The 13,435-nt window shown below is 49.2% G+C and overlaps 1 protein-coding gene across 1 annotated transcript in view; it reads right to left on the bottom strand.

The window, feature by feature from the left end:
* Window positions 1–13,153, bottom strand: part of LOC133353215 (uncharacterized) — a 31,738-nt gene extending 18,585 nt beyond the window's left edge. Inside the window, exon 1 of the mRNA XM_061569289.1 lies at window positions 10,740–13,153. Coding sequence (XP_061425273.1) covers window positions 10,740–11,822 — 1,083 coding nt within the window. The 5' untranslated portion in view covers window positions 11,823–13,153. The remainder of the gene's footprint in view (window positions 1–10,739) is intronic.
* Window positions 13,154–13,435: the final 282 nt, after the last annotated feature.

Consider the following 13,435-nt stretch of genomic DNA (forward strand, 5'->3'; position numbering starts at 1 on the left):
TTGTGGTGGTTGTCAAGGGGGGTGGGGGGGGGGTGTGCCCCAACTCGTAGCTTTAGCCACCAGGGGGGGGGGGGGCGGCAAGGCACCAGCTGCCTGCCCCCCACGGCTGAGTTAGGCGAATTTGTCGAACTGCCCCCCATCCCGGGGCTACGCACCAGTGAGGGCACCGTCTCGCCCGTGCTACACTCGCCAACACTTTCCGCGCGAGGAGCGAGCAACGTGGGCGCTTATTGACAGCCGACTGCGCCGTGCCACGGCTGTTCCAGTTAACTGACTTATCTCCGAGCTATGGACGCGTGGGTAATTTAAGAGCGCAGTGACCCCACCAGAGACCCATCTGTCAGTCGTTGGCCGGTTCCCCCTCCACCACCACCACCCGCTAGTTAATGGACTAAGGGCATTTGAACAGCGAGCGCCGCATGCATCTGCGGACTGGTAAACACGGAGCAACTGGCTGCGGGGAGGTTTGGTGAAGCATCCGCCGTTTGGTCTGCTGCGAGTGACCGCTTTGTTTGCGCTGTTCCGGCTGTGGAACATCAGAAGGAAGTGGGGGTCCCCCCCCCCCACACACACATGCGAGTCGGCTCTTAACCGCGTTAACAAAAAAAAAACGCCGCACCTGGCATCGGCCGCCGATAACAACAAATATGATAACAAAGGCAAATATCCCCCACGTGGCCCGGAGCGACCGTTGGGGCAAGTGCTGTTACCAATGTAGGCCGGCACGGCACGGCACGCATCGTTTCCACATCGTTTACACATCGTCCCAGGTACTCATTTAAGGTTGAGTCGACCTAGTGGAGTCCCAGTACTACAGGGTGGCCCATAAGTCTGGAATCATTGGGAAAAATAACGAATTTATATTTTTTTGTATCTGCAGGCCCAAGATGTCTCTGAGTAGTAAGGAAGAACGAGTCCAGATAATTCCACTCGTAGGAAATCAGTCAGAGGGAGGTCGCTGTTGAATCGAACGGACTTGCATCCAGACCGCGAGCAAATAACACGGGGCTCTGTTTGTCTTGTGATTCCAGACGCACGGGTCACTCCTGTGCTCACCACTGTTATTGGTCGTGAGTGGGACTCGAACGCGCGTGCCCAGGCTCATAGGTCAGCACGCTTACCGCCGCACTTACACTCCCGACCACAGGACAACGCACACAGACACAGTACAAAGACAAAGATCCCCCGTATAGCCTTAACAGACTATAGGGGCAAGTGCTGTTAGCGAGCACCTATGAAGAAGGCCGGAACGGTACACGAGGAGGTGGGTGGCCAGCACCACGCCCGGCTGCCTTTGTCTCCCTAGCGGCGATGTTTACACATCGCACCAGGTACTCATTTGAGGCTGAGTCTACCTAGGAGAGGCCCAGGACCTGTTCAGATAATCGTCACTGGTGTTTGCCGTGAGCGTGAATCGAACCCGGGACGCCAGATTCGTAGTGCAGCGCCACACTACCGCTCCTTACAACAGACACACACAGCCACAGACAGACACACACAGACACACACATACACACACAGCCACACACAGCCACACACGCTCCCGATGAGGCATTACGAGTTGCGCTGGGTGGGACACGTGTGCAGGATAGGGGAGGAGCAGGAGGGGTTCTGGATGGAGGCACTGTAGTGTCCTGCTTCGATAGATTTCCAATGATAAGCCGCTGCGTTGGGCTATCACTTGTGGCCAGGTCGCTTCTGGCAAATAAGCTAAGAGCTCATCGGGCTTTAACTGGTGGGACGAAAAAAAAATTTGTTTCGTTTCATTTGTATATTTTATTTATGTCGTTAACCTTTCCTATACTTTGCACTCCTATCGTGTTTTGTCGTGTTTGTTGTTGTAACGTCCTGATCCCGTGCCCCTAACTGGACACCTGTCAAAAAGAGCTTCATGGCTCATCGGATTCCTCCAGTAGGAATAAATATTCAGATTTTCTAATTCTGTCCGGTGACCAAGGGTGATGTCGGAGACCTACGCCTAGAAGGTGGAATACTCTCCGGGCAGATCAGTGAAGGTCTTGTGACGCCTGGGCAGTGGTGGATCCGGAATGGGGAGAAGGCTTTGATGCAATGCCCCTTCCCTTAAAGTCTTTGTAGGGCTCTGTTAAAAACTTTTGACATTTCTCAGGACAACCACTCCCCACGACTACTCCCCCACCACCACCTTCGTTTTGACGTCTCTTGGTGTCTCTGTGGTGGCATTGACGGTGTTGGCAACGATGGCATCTTTATCTCGAAGTATCGACATCACATCTATCCCCTCGATTTAAGACCGAAAAGCAGGAGGAGGATTTCTCCACAACTCTGGCTGTCGCCTGATGATGCTGGTTGTAAATGCTGGCGAAACGTCGAACTCGAATTGTAAATGTTGCGGGTTTACTCTCCAACACACCGGTGTGCTGTACTAGTAACGAATTGGCACGTTCCGTTTACGTGACAAACCTTACTAATTGGCTGTGTCGGGTGGTGGCGGGTTTATCAACGCATTTATATTTACGTGATCTAACCCAAAAACTTTCATTATGAAAAGCAGAGTCAGTACATCGGAATAAGCCACAGAAGCTCGAGGTGGCATTTGAAATGTGATTGCATTGAGGCCCCTTTTAGGAAGCAAACTTGTCTTCTTCTTGGTTCTTTCGGTAAAGTCACGTAGAAGGGAAATAATAAAATAATAAAAATAAAACATAATAAAATAATTCTCACGACGTTTCGGCCGCAACGCAAGCAGCCGTCCTCAGGTGAAGACCAGGTCTGTCGGGGAGACAGAACCAGGTCTGTCAGGGAGACAGCGTCTGAATTCAGACGCTGTCTCCCCGACAGACCTGGTCTTCACCTGAGGACGGCTACCTGCGTTGTGGCCGAAACGTCGTGAGAATTTTTTATTATGTTATATTTGTATTATTTTATTATTTCCTTGCTACGTGACTTTACCGAAAGAACCAAGAAGATGAATCCCTGCAGTCACGAAAGCTTTAAATCGAAATTCAAGCTTGTCTTGTGTAGTCTGCGAGTAAGTCTGTGAGCACTGAGCAATAACGAAGGCAATCCGAAAGATTGAGTGGTAAACATGTGGAAGCTTGCAAAGTCAAATAGGAGTTTAATGATGCGCAGTTAAACACGCAGTTGAGCCGTGTGTATTCTCGTGAATATTCTGCACACCGTGTGCCACTCGAGTAATCTTCGTGCAAAGTCAGCCGTCCATGGAAACGCTTCGCAAAGCTTGTTAACGCTGCCGATTTGTCGACCTGGGAGAGAGATGCAACTCGTCGTTGTTGTTTAGTGCGTGCGAGTAAGGTGGTGTTCTGGAACAAACTAAAGAAACAACCAACCTTCTGTCTTCAATGAAATCTTTGACAGTCCACGATGATATGCTTTTAAAATCGTAATATCCCCCCACGGATGGCCACGCAAATCAACTTAACAATTCACTTAGTTCGTGCAATTAACAACACCTACTCGCAAACGGAGCCAGACAAAGCGGTTTTGTGGACTATCGAGTATTTTGAAATTGACACCGTTAAATCAATGTATGCTTAAAGTCGTATATCAGCCGACAGCAGAGCGTGACGTGGGCTATTCTTCATAGGAGTATCTCGTTACCGCTGTTTCATTTAGTATCGTTTCCATTTTGTTTGTATCTGTTTCCGTTGTATTTTTGTTCACTCCATCAGGCTAAAATGTGGCACTAACATACAGTTTCCGTATAATTTCGTTGATTTGAAACGCACATTCATTGCTTACAAATCGTTGAACCTTCATCGATATCGGTGGGTGAAACGTTGCATGCGTATATACGTGTCGAGTTAAGGGACTTAACGAATCGCCACCCTCGCGATTCGAGTTTACTTGGAGTTTATTTTATTGAACCTGGTGAGAACGCAAGAGACCAGGTCGAGAATCATTCTGCAAGAGTTGATCTGTGTGTGGCATGACTTTGCCAAGAGGGGGAGGGGGGGTGGTGGTGATGACTACTACTGCTGCTGTGTGTGTTTCATCCTAAACGAGTAATTACGGTGTAATGTTTCGAATTTCAGAATCAGAATATTTATTTGTGCTGTTAGGAATCCGAGGAGCTATGAAGCGCTTTTTTCACAGATGTCCAGCTGAGGCACGGGGGTCAGAACTTCATAAGAACAAATACCAATATCAAAAATACAATAGGAGCGCAAAGCATCGGAAAGGTAAACAAACTACTTTAAAAAATCTATATATACAAATAAAACTGAACACATTTTTTGATATTACCAGGTACAACTTGCCAATTTTGCACCCTGACGCCGGTACACGATGGCCTACTCTTGCAAATGGGGTCTCGGTATCTTTAACACCCTCTGTGAAGCTCAAGGTGCGGAGTAGAACCGTCACAGTTATCACACCTGTACATTATTTTCGTAATGTTTCTTGTTGCGACTCTCTGACCCGCCCCCACCGGACCATCGATAAAAAGCGTAGCTTCATAGCCCATCGGATTTCTTTCAGGACAAACAAAAGTTCCCATGACCGATTCCGATGTGACCGCGAGCTTCACAACCCCCGTGTGCTAATTGCTTGATTCACCGGTACGCATGCGTTCAAGTTGCAGTCAATGACCGCACGTAAATCTCGCAGCACTACACCCAGCGAAACGAACGCCGTCATTTGTATCCAGCAACCGCGAGACAACGCCACCCCAATTATAGCTGGCGGTGACCGATCGGATTACGGGGGGAGGGGCGGTGGCGGTGGTTCGCTTGTGGTGACTGGTTTCCCATTTTCGTCGCAGGTATTTATAACGGTGATTTAAGAGGCAATTCCCAAAAGCCGCTTGAAATCTGAGGGAGCGCGAGCTTGCGTCGCTGAGAAGTGAGATCCTCGGCGTTAAAAGGACGAGGCGCTTCCCAGGATGATTGTGCAGTGGGCACTGTGAACCATTTAAGTGTTTTGCATTCCCAAACCTCCACGCACGGCTTGGTGATTTGTTATTTTTGGTCCTTTGCTCCGGCTTCTTTTTTTTGTCAATGTATCATCACAGCTTATTGTTTTAATAGGGATATTATATATGGCGTTACATTTCAGCCGGAACAGTTAGGAGCGCTGTTCCGATACTTATTTTGGTCCCTCCTCCCACTGACGACATCGGTGAGGACATGCATCTATTCCTTTTTTTTCAAATAAACATCTTTTCCTGGCAATATAAGAATATAGGTACAATAATATCGGATTCGTATGTGTAGGCGTACTCCTGTACTCTCTGCTGGTAGTGCGTCGGACGTAAAAAAATAGAAACATCTCATGCAGCACCCTGCCATCGAACCTCGCGGTTTCAACCTTCCACGTCGCCAATTGTCGATCATCAGCCGAATCAGGGAGCCGGGCCACGTGACTGATGTGGCCACGTGGCGGTGCCACAAATGGCGCCATCCGAGGTTCAGCGGCCTGCGAGTGGTGCGGCCACGAATTCCAAAACCACCTTCGACCCGCGCATCGTGAACACTCCGCGGCTGCTGTTGTCTTCACTCGTTTAAAGGAGCAATGGGACGAGGTCCACTCTGCTTCGGAACAGACAATTGAGTGGGTAACAACATCTAATATTACATCTTTGATTTGCTGATATTTACGCGTACGATAAAAGAAGAAGAAGACGCAGTGCCTGAATTACTTTCAAGCCAGCCTAGCAACATTCCAGAAGGGATCGAGTGAGAAATGAAGACCTGAAGATTTAAAGAAACACATCTATACAGCCATGAATCAAAGAGGGGAGGGGCGGTAATGGGGGATGACAGCACCCCTACCTTGAGAACATGAAAATGTGTATTTTATTGACTCTTTCAAGAAAAAATACAATGGATGTATTAATTATTATTAATGTACGGCCCGATTTAAAAACGTGGACTTTTGGAACAATGTTCTTCCCCCTCACTGCCCCTGGGAGGTTTAGCAATGGGCCTCTGCATCCATACACCAATAAATAACAAACGAATGTCTGTTACATTCTCCAAAAAAGCCTCACCGACTATCAATACACGGGAGGGTCTTGTACAAGGAAGTCTGTCCAATTCCATAAATATAAAACTACGAGTGTGTGTAACTGGAGTGCTTCAAAGAAATCCCACTACATTCAAAGCTCAGCACAGATGGATCCGACAACCCATCGCTGTCCCTGCCATCTCGCGGTTACCATCCAAGTAGGCAACCACTTGGATGGTAACCAGGCTCACCCCTGCTTCGCCTCTGAGATCCGACAGGGTTACAAACATTACAGGGTGATTATCGTGGCTTTGTGAGCGGAGTGGTAAGGGCTTACAACTGGTACGAGTTCACGTAATTTAGTTTTCAGTGAATGCATAATATGAGCTTTACAAAATAATCATGGGAAGGGAACGCTGATGTGTGCACAAAAGTGTCTGTGGAGAGATGCGTTCTCAGAATTACCGATATTTAAAGAGAGGAGGCAAATGGACCGGAACAATAAACGGGCTCGGGCAGGACCCATCGTGATCGGAGATGATGATGATGATGACGACGATGGCAAGCGGACAAGACTGGTGATGGAATAGCAGCAAGCCAGAGGAAAGAATTGCACCCACGAGCACGAACACCACGGGGATGTAGTAATGAGAATCGTGTGTGTGTGTGTGTCTGAAACGCATTGTGTACGTACGTCTGTGATTTAAAGATGAGATCAGCGCATGCGCAGGAGTGACACGGCACGTGGCATGTTTTTGCATGGCGACGTTGCGGGTAAGCCCTCACCAGAGGTCGCAACCGTGTACCCGATACCCGTACCCTACCCGATACCCGGCTACCCGTACCCGGCCGGGTACGGGTAGCCGTTTGCGACCCTGGTGCGGCCGGGTACGGGTACGGGTAAGGAATCAAAACCCGTTTGCGACCTCTGGCCCTCACCCAGGCAGTAGATAGACCATGGCTAAGTATAATAACACTGGTCAACAAAAAAAAAACATTTTTTCTGGCCTGGACTTTTGCAGCTGTTTTAGACTAATTTCAGGGTGCTGATTCCAACTCTGATCTCACATCATTTTTATGCTATCGGCATACCCAATTTTCATTGATTTTACCCGAAATTAACTGTCACTTATGATTGCAAGTTTTTGCGAGTCAGTGACTGCTTTAGTGTTAAAATATAGTGCTGTATTTTTAGGATAGTGTGTTTATAATATAATTTTATGTAGATATCCACATTTATTTAATATTTTTCTTCTGCAGTTATTATTGAAAATGCAATATTTTATATCTCAAAAACCTGATGTGATAGACAAAAACTGATGCCAGATTTGGAATCAGCACCCCAAAATTATCCTAACAAAACCGTTGGAATACCTTATACCAGAAAAAGTGTGTTGATCAGTACAATAGGTTTCTGTGCGTGTGTGTGTGCTGTAGGAAGCATCAGCGCAGTAGTTAGTGCGTCGCGCTACGAAACCGGTGGACCGGGGTTCGATTCCCGCTCACGGCCAACACCAGTGACGATGATCTCTACCGGTCCCGGGCCCCCTTTAAGTCGACTCAGCTTCCAAAAGAGTACCGTGTGCGGTGTGTAGACATCGTTACTGGGGAGACAAAGGCGGCTGGGTGTGTTGCTGGCCACTCACCCCTCTCCTCGTGTGCCGTGCCGCCTTTCATAGGTGCTCGCTAACAGCACTTGCCCCTACAGTCTGTTACAGGCTCTACAGGGGATTCATACGCTTAGTTCTTTCGGTAAAGTCACGTAGGAAAAAAATGAATTAAGATTAATATATTATTTTATTTTATAATTTATAATTTTATTTTTATTATTATTATTATTATTTTTAAAATTTGTATTATTTTAATTTCATTTTTTACTTACGTGACTTTACCGAAAGAACTAAGAGTATGAATCCTTGCAGTCACGAAAGCTTGAAATCTAGAATCTACAGGGGATGTTGATGTGTACATTAGGGAGTCACAGAATATGCATATGGAAACGTGATGTTAAATTTTTTTCTGGAATGGCACCATCCTTCTCACGTGGTTAGTTTTGGTGTAAAAGTCAAGAGCTGAGAATCTCATTCGACTCTGTTGATGTTTACAGGAGGCTCAGCATCAGCTCGTCTCTGTGTGTATTGGCTTTAACGCAATGATTCAACTCTGTCGAGCAACCGGTAAATATTGAGGGGCCGTCTTTAAACTCGCAGTGCAATCAGTTTTACAGGCAAATGGATACAATGAGGAGGCGTGATTTAGAAAATAAACATTTATTTATTTTACCAGGTAAGGCCCACTGAGTTATAATAGCTCTTATACAGAAGTGACCTGGCCACAAATAATAACTCAATCAGGTGGCTTATCACGTGCAAATGTATAGCAGCCAAATGCTCTAAATGCATGTTTATAAATGTGGAGGGAAAAACCAGAGGACCGGGAGAAAAATCCATGCTACCACGAGAGAGACACGCAAACTCCAAATATACAGACATCGGGGACAGGATCGAACCCACGACCTCCTGTACACCAGGCGAGGTAGTTAATATCTCATATATCAGTGAGTATTTTAAATGGGTGAATCAAAGCCATAATCATAGATTTAGCCCCCAACACCCCTTTTTTACTGTCGATAAGCATCAAGCATTAATAACATGTTCGCCAACATGTCGTTGAAGGCTACCTTTGACCATGGCTCCCAGTTAAGGTAACCCGATTTGAGTGAGCTGTAAATGACGTCAGCGATTTTCATATACTCTTTAGGACAACCACAATTGATTTCCCCGACAATGTGGTACTAATTTTATCGACCCTAATTTGAATGATGGGCCGAGACGACGATCAATCAGGATTTAAAAATCGCAACCTTCCGATTGCGAGCTGCTTGCTCTACCGCCGAGCCCACGAGGCTGGATTATGACTTTGAATGAACCAAATATTGCAATGATTTTGTAAAACAACTGTTGCTGCTTTAAGGAGGGTCCTACATTACGCTTTTGGCCAAATCCGATTTTTTTTCTTACTAACCAGTGTGTGCAGGAATAACGTGGAGTAACAGGAAAGGCTGAGTACCCACCGAGCATGCAAATTGATTTAAAAAACACTCAAAGGTCGGCACACACGGGTTCACAAACCCACCTGCTCGACAGCTCTCTCACCGCAACAACAGCAGACTTTGGAGGTTTGACAACACGATCTGCCTGCGATACGCCAACCCTTGCCCCTCTCCCAAAGTGTTGGATAACAGGCGTGCGAAACCACCATCGCCAACACCATTGGGACGGGTGAATTGCCGATGGCTCAGCGAGATCGCCACTAAGCCACTTCGTACGGAGAACACAGTTCGATTCCCGCACTCGGCGATTCACTGACAAAAAAAGTGCGCACCCCCCGGCTTAGAAGTGGATGTCACGCTCGACACCTGTACGTATGTTGAACTTCTTTCGCACCGTACTTAGCCAACTGTGCTCATCGGAGATGCCCGGGAAATAGAGGGGCTTAAAGGGACATAAGACGCCGTTGATTATATTCGTGTGTTGTAAGCACATGTGATAGAAGGCACATGTGAACATGATCCAATGTGTTATTGGTTTACGTGCATACTCGACGCGTCACTTTGCTCAGGCGAACGATGGGGCGGCACCCATCTCGGTCAGCAGCCCTCAGCCACCGGTGGAAATTCCACGTTCAGATGGCAGTAAGGGGGGGCAAGTATGTCCATATCGCAAAAACTTCTCACGGTGGAACTCGCGTTATCGACTCGAGGGATCAGGCGCGTAAATCGTTGCTATACAGAGGCAAGTGTGAATCAGTGGTGCAGGGGTTAGCGCGCACTGCACCACCTGAGTTCGATTCCCTACCAGGACTGAAATCATTGGTCAGTGATATCTGACACCGATCCGAGTAGCACCCCCCCCCCTTCAATTCACGAACCCGCACCGACCAGCATGGAGAAGTATGGTCAAACAGCCCCACGGCCGCCAAGGCGCAGCGGGGAGGCATTCATTCAGCAATGAGATCGAACAAAGGTGCTGAAAATCAACGATCGTCAATTCAGCGTGCAGATTGAAAGCACATCCGACTTGCAGTGTTGAAATCTTGAGGTCGCCAGCTCAATCTGCCGGCAGAGGCAGTTGAAATGATTTGCCAAGGCTCTAATCCCCCTTCAACCGGCGCCTTTATCCACCGTCCCAGCGGTGTAAATGAACACGCCACCGTTTAATAATTTAATCGATCGACAGGTCGCTTGAGGTGGGATAAAGCGTGAGCACTTCCCAACTCCTTCTACGACCATCGTGGACGAGTCGGAGCAAAGACCCTCCATGGGGGTCTCTCTAGGGCTCCCTCTAGTGGATGTGTGTTTGTTGAACTTCTTTCACACCGTACGCGGCCGACCGCGCTATTCGGACGTGCGGGAGAAGGACAACAAACTTAAATACACACAAAAAACCCACAGCGCTAAAGAAATAGTGGATGCCCCTCCGCCAGCGGTGACGTGGGCAAGACATTGCAGCACAGCGCCTTTACCTTTTCAGAGTTTTACTTCCCAAATCCCATCGGGCTGTCACTGGGGGGCCGGGGGGGGGGGCGGTGGGGGAGGTGGGGTTTTTAAATAATCATCGAGTGAATAAATGAATAAACATAACTGAAGAAACCCCATCACCGACAGACTGCCACGTGGCCTCCTGTTCACTGCCGATGGCTCTCTCTCTCTCTCTGTGACCTATCGGACAGACACAAGTCCCCCTACACCCAGCAGCAGCAGCAGCAGCATCCCACAGCACACTTCCACCCACCAGCAGATAGACGAATGTGACAGCGATGAGCGTGAGAGTACGCGCGTTCTGTCGTTTCATTGCCCCGGCCAAACGAACTCTCCAATTCTCCAGGCACTTGGTCCCCCAGCGTCGCAGGGGTGTCCAAACCCCCCACCGTCTCCTCCTCGTACCCCCCGCACACGCCTGATGATGCTGATGCTGCTGCTGCTGTTGTTGGTGCTGGAGGGCTCGCAGTTGAAGTTCCTGCAGGTGCTGGTGGTGCTGCTGCTGCTGCTGCTGTGATTGATAGTGTTGAGGATGAAGAGTATGAGGAGGATGGTGATGATGTTGATTGTGTTGCTGAAAGTAGGGGTGATTGTATAACTCGGAATTAAGGAATTGGCTTTGCTGTTGCTGCTGCTGCTGTTGCTGATACTGCTGCTGCTGCTGCGGATGATGCTGCTGATGGAGATGATGATTAGGATGATGGAGATTGACGGTGTGGTAGTAGCTTTGGCGAGGGATGTCGTATTCGTGATGCTGCTGCTGCTGCTGTTGCTGCAGCTGCTGATGATGGTGGTAGTGCTGTTCGATGTGTTGCCGTTGTTGTTGTTGTTGCTGCTGTTGCTGCTGCTGGAGGTGGTGATACGGAAGTTGATTGTGGTGATGGTCGTAGTGGTCGTGCTCCTGTTGACGTTGATGCTCAGATTCCTGCTGCTGGTGCTGTGGCTGCTGCTGGAGGTATTGGTGGTGATGGTGGTGATCTTGCTGCTGCTGCTGATGGCGCTGCTGCTGCTGCTGATGCTGCTGCTGCTGGAGGCGTTGTTGATGCCGGTGTTGGTGTTGGTGGTGCTGCTGCTGCTGCTGGTGATGATGATGGTGGTGATGGTGGTGTCTGTCTGGCCCGCTCGGGGCAACATGGTCCGCGCCGTGTCCTGCCGGGGAGCCCCGGTGAGAGTACTCGGCGGAGGCGGACAGACACAGCAGGCTGCTGGAGCGCCTCAGCCTGGCTCGGCGGGTGCCCGTGATGCGCAGAAGGCGGCCCAGGCAGTAGTTAGTTCCACTGCGCAGGGCCATCAATGAAGACGAACTCGTGGCATGCTCGCTCCTCGGGCCGTGCATACGGCGAAGGAGAGGCCGCCCCAGGCGGTGCCGGAGCGAGCGAGTATGTTGACCATGCGAGCACGGGCGGAGCGGCGTTCCGTGCGAGCGTGGGGAGTTGAGTTGAGTGTGTGAGTGAGTGTCAGTGAGTGTGTGAGTGAGTGTGTGAGTGAGTGCGTGAGTGAGTGTGTGAGTGAGTGTGTGAGTGAGCGAGTGAGTGAGTGTGTGAGTGAGTGTGTGAGTGAGTGAGTGTGTCAGTGTGTGAGTGAGTTGAGTGTGTCAGTGAGTGTGTGAGTGAGTGAATGTGTGAGTGAGTGAGCGTGTGAGTGAGTGAGTGTGTGAGTGAGTGTGTGAGTGAGTGTGTGAGTGAGTGCGTGAGTGAGCGAGTGAGTGAGCGTGTGAGTGAGTGAGTTGAGTGAGTATGTGAGTGAGTTTGTGAGTGAGTGTGTGAGTGAGTGAGTTAGTGTGTGAGTGTGTGAGTGAGTGTGTGAGTGAGTGTGTGAGTGTGTGAGTGAGCGAGTGAGTAAGTGTGTGAGTGAGTGTGTGAGTGAGTGTGTGAGTGAGTGAGTGTGAGTCAGTGTGTATGTGAGTGAGTGTGTCAGTGAGTGTGTGAGTGTGTGAATGTGTGAGTGAGTATGTGAGTGAGTGTGTGAGTGAGTATGTGAGTGTGTGAGCGTGTGAGTGAGTGTGTGAGTGAGTGAGTGTGTGAGTGAGTGTGTGAGCGTGTAAGTGAGTGTGTGAGTGAGTGAGTGTGTGAGTGTGTGAGTGAGCGTGTGAGTGAGTGTGTGAGTCAGTGTGTGAGTGAGTGTGTGAGTGTGTGAGTGAGCGTGTGAGTGAGTGTGTGAGTGAGCGTGTGAGTGAGTGTGTGAGTCAGTGTGTGAGTGAGTGTGTGAGTGTGTTGAGTGAGTTAACGGCGTATCTCTCGCTCTCTCCTCCCTGTGTTGTGCACGCGTCGAACGCACGACTTTGAGCGCAGCGCTGCTGTTTTTGGTGTGTAACCGGTGCTACGTTTAATATATATCGATTGCTAGTAAGATTATCTAAACATCGATCATTACAAAAAATGCACACGCCGTTAAATTCGCCAAAGACAGACAGCTTTGCAGCGTGTTTTAACACGTCTCCCCCGCGCCCTATTCTTACCACTCGGTCGCTATTAATAGAGCAGCTCTCGCGTTCGGGTGCAGGCGGACGGGAGGTTTGGTGTATTTGTATACTGTATTTAGTAATCGTATTTTGTATTATTAATATGGTGAAGAGCGATCCATCTTAGTCCGCACGCCGCCACAACTGCAGCGCTGTTGCCTTGTAGCGGTGCTGAGTTGTCGCGAACGCCCCTCTCCATTCGGAGCTGAACAGGAAAGAGACATCAACTCCTCCGCGCTGTCGCGTCCCTCTCTCACTCTGGGCTCTCTCGCTCTCTCTCTCTCGCTCTGTGCGCGCAGCAGCAGCAGCAATAGCAAATCCAGCAACGCAGAGCCGGCTCGCTCGCCCGCCCACCCACTACACGCATCATCCTACAGCAGCAGCAAAGACAAAGATCCCCCGTATAGCCTGAACAGACTGTTGGGGTAAGTGCTGTTTGCGAGCACCTATGAAGGCCGGAACGGCGCGCGAGAGTGTGGGTGGCCAGC

Source organism: Lethenteron reissneri, chromosome 43 (assembly GCF_015708825.2).
Source record: "Lethenteron reissneri isolate LAM-NWPU_2019-01 chromosome 43, ASM1570882v1, whole genome shotgun sequence".
Lineage (NCBI taxonomy): Eukaryota > Metazoa > Chordata > Hyperoartia > Petromyzontiformes > Petromyzontidae > Lethenteron > Lethenteron reissneri.